At 41.2% G+C, this 3,036-nt stretch overlaps 1 protein-coding gene across 1 annotated transcript; it reads left to right on the forward strand.

Moving 5' to 3' along the window:
* On the forward strand, nucleotides 1,143-2,191 carry LOC110266672. The gene is made up of 3 exons (XM_021111587.1): nucleotides 1,143-1,799; nucleotides 1,873-1,975; nucleotides 2,087-2,191. Exons 1-2 carry the CDS (start codon nucleotides 1,308-1,310, stop codon nucleotides 1,969-1,971), a joined length of 591 nt encoding a protein of 196 aa, XP_020967246.1. The 5' UTR covers nucleotides 1,143-1,307; the 3' UTR covers nucleotides 1,972-1,975; nucleotides 2,087-2,191.

The raw sequence follows: 3,036 nt of genomic DNA on the forward strand, positions 1-3,036 counted from the left end.
GTTGAAGCGGTAGGTGTACAACGTTAAGAGTTGTGGGTATTCTGTTCCTTGCGGACGGGTTTGCGGTTGTTTGGCTTATGATTGGCTATGAGGTTGTAAAATGATTGGTAGAGTTGGGAAATTGAAGTTCTGAAGTGGGAACGAGAATTGTCAGCGAACGTTATGCCGTTGTTTAAATACCAACATGCCTTGCAGCCTTTTACCACACTAATTACCACTTTGCTTTGTGAACGCCTATCTTGATTTGCACCCTATTTTGGCACCTCAAGTTTTTGTAAAGCCTTGAGCTCATGTGACCTTGTGCATTGAGTCTATCTTGTAATGTTTGCCTTGCAATCACACTCCTACGTTTGTATCCTTATGCATACGACAATCCCAGTATTTGAAAACCGTATATATGATTATGTTTTGAGATATTTTTGCTTCTTCCTTAAACGTTTTCAAGGGTGAAGTGTATGAAATTTCTTTCCTTTTGTATCAATTTTCGAGGGCGAAAATTTTTATAAGGTGGGTAGGATGTAAGACCCAGAACTTTTGAAAAGTCTTATTATGATCAAGTCTCAAATCATATAGTTATTTATAGCCTTAATTTCAGAGATTATTTTCTTAAGGATAATTAAAGCAAGTTTTGATTTATTGAATTTGAAATAAATTGAGATTATTATCCAATTTTATAATTATTGGATTATTTTCTATATTTTGATTATAAAGTTGATAGTGGTGAAATAATAAGGATTTTGGTATGGTTTGGATTAAATAATTAATATTTTAAATATAAGTACTGCTACTTTGGAAAATAAATGATTTAATTATATTATTCATAATTATTTGATTTGGACATTTTATTGAAAATAAGTGGTGCAATTGATGAGCAAATAGTATTTTTATAGATATTATTATTGGGTTTGAATTGGGTTTCAATTACTATATTATTCCCAATTTTAGGTGAAATTACCATAATGCCCCTAACCCTAATTTTGCCACACCTATCCCCAAAAATATTTCTCCTTCATGCTGCGCAGTTACCAGCCCTCCTTCATCCTCCTTCTGCGCAGCACACACCCTTGGTAATGGAAAGAAAGCTTGTCACCGCCGCCACCCACATCCCCTCTCATACCCCCACTCTCAGTTTTCATTAGTCAGCCTACACACCGAACAAACACACACACGGTGGAGAAGAGATCGGGCAGAGAGAGGGAGGGCATCGCGCCTGTCACAAGTTCGCCGCCACCATTGCGTCGTTGCGCCGTCGCCAAAAAGAGCAGAATCGACATGGGGTTGGCTCGCGAGTGAGGGTGGTCGCGAGCATGGAGCCGCCGCGCCATCGTCACCACTGCGTCCACGCTGGTTGTCGCCGCTATGATGCACTCGAGGGGAGAGAAGTCGCACTAGAAGGCTGGCCGCCAGGGGCGCTGTTGCTGCGAACCAGCCGCCGCCGTGCATCCTCGTTGCCGCCACTGACTGGCCAAGTCGCCTTGCCATGGTCACCGTCGTGGGTTTTGCTGCTAGTGAGGAAGGGACGCTGCCTTGTGACATCGCGGCGTGCCTGGGCGCTGTTGCTGCGAGCGCACCATCACCGGAGCTGGGTGGTTGCTGTCATGGGAACCGTGAAAGGAGGGAGAGGCCGTGCCGTTGTTCTGGCCGCCGGAGCTTCTATGGCTGTCAGAAGCTGCCGCTGCCCAACCAGCTGCAACCGGGGTTGTCTCTTGTCGTGTATGGCTACCGAAGAAGTTGTTGAGGCCGCCGGAACCACCGCCGGAGCTACTGGTTACTTCTGCCGTCGCCGAAAAAGTATGCCGGTAAGGGTTTTAATTTACGGTTTCTGTCCTTTTTGGATTTCGGAAAGAGTATTGACACTGCGTGGTTGTACAACTGCTATTATCAGAAATTCGGGCCGCTGCCGTTATTCAGAATTTATTAACGGAGCCGTTGCCGAGTCGATTTGGAGTTGCGGCTGTTTCGTTTCGTTAATCTAGTAAGTATCTCTATTTCGAAAGCCTTACGTTAGTAACTTGTTGTGCTTGGTTAATGAATATGAGTTTTGGTAACGTGGGGTCGAGTCCTAATTGTTATGTGTTGCGATTAGAGTTGGTGAGATTGTTGAGAACGCAAGTGGAGCCGAGTTGCTGGCTGCAGTTGGTTTGGGTTGAGGCGGAGAGGACTCTGCGAGACTTTTGGGCTATGGAATTGCTGAGTCAATTATTTTGATGATGTGAAAGATAGAATACTCTTGAAATTCAGCCTGGGTTGCTTTAATTGATTTGGTTTTGATAAATGATTTATTGCTGACCCGATTCTTTAAAGCTTTAGAAATGAGTTAAATCGGTTGATATTGAGTTGATTTTTGAAATGGTTTCCTTGAGATATGCCACTGAGGCGACTGTTTGATTTAGCTTGCTTTTGAATTGATTTCTGGTTTTGGGCTGTTGAAAAGGAATGAGAAACGGTTTAGTTGGGACCCGAACCGGGTGGCAGAAGTCCAAGTTTTAGGGGAGGTGCTGCCGAAATTTCTACAAAATTCTAGTCTTGTTTAAAAAGTTATTTAAAAAGGATTGGATTTGAGAAGTTGTATTATTTTATTTATTAAGAGAATATTTATATTTTCACGCTTAATTTATTTAGTGAACTTTATGCCTTGAGTTTGACTTATTTAGAAGTGAACTATTTTTACCGTTTGAATCACTGAAGGAAAGAATGATGCTCTAATATTGATTTCAATATAAAAAAAGAGCTTTTAGTGATTTCAAAGGAATCTAGACTTTTGATTCAGTAATTAAGTTTGAGGCATTTTGGAAGAGTTAGAAAAATGGATTCCAAAAAGAAAGCCTGAAAGTGGTTTGATTCAAATGAACCGGTTCCTTTTTAAATGAGTTGATTTTTGGACCGGGTTAGAACTTGTGATTTTGTATAGTCGATTTCATAATAAATTCAGTTTTATTTACTTGAACCGAGAATCCATGATTTTAAGAGTTTCAATGAATTTTTAGGAATTGATATAGGTTGACCTTCCCTAAAGACTTGGGACTCTGCCGAGAA

This window comes from Arachis ipaensis, chromosome B09 (genome assembly GCF_000816755.2).
Source record: "Arachis ipaensis cultivar K30076 chromosome B09, Araip1.1, whole genome shotgun sequence".
In the NCBI taxonomy this organism is placed as follows: Eukaryota; Viridiplantae; Streptophyta; class Magnoliopsida; order Fabales; family Fabaceae; genus Arachis; species Arachis ipaensis.

Excerpts from the sequence above, each read along its gene's own strand:
- LOC110266672 (XM_021111587.1), top strand. The coding sequence starts at position 1,308 with ATGGAGCCGCCGCGCCATCGTCACCACTGCGTCCACGCTGGTTGTCGC. Across the intron at positions 1,800-1,872 it reads GTCGCCGAAAAAGTATGCCG|CTGCTATTATCAGAAATTCG; the intron begins GTAAGGGTTTTA and ends GTGGTTGTACAA.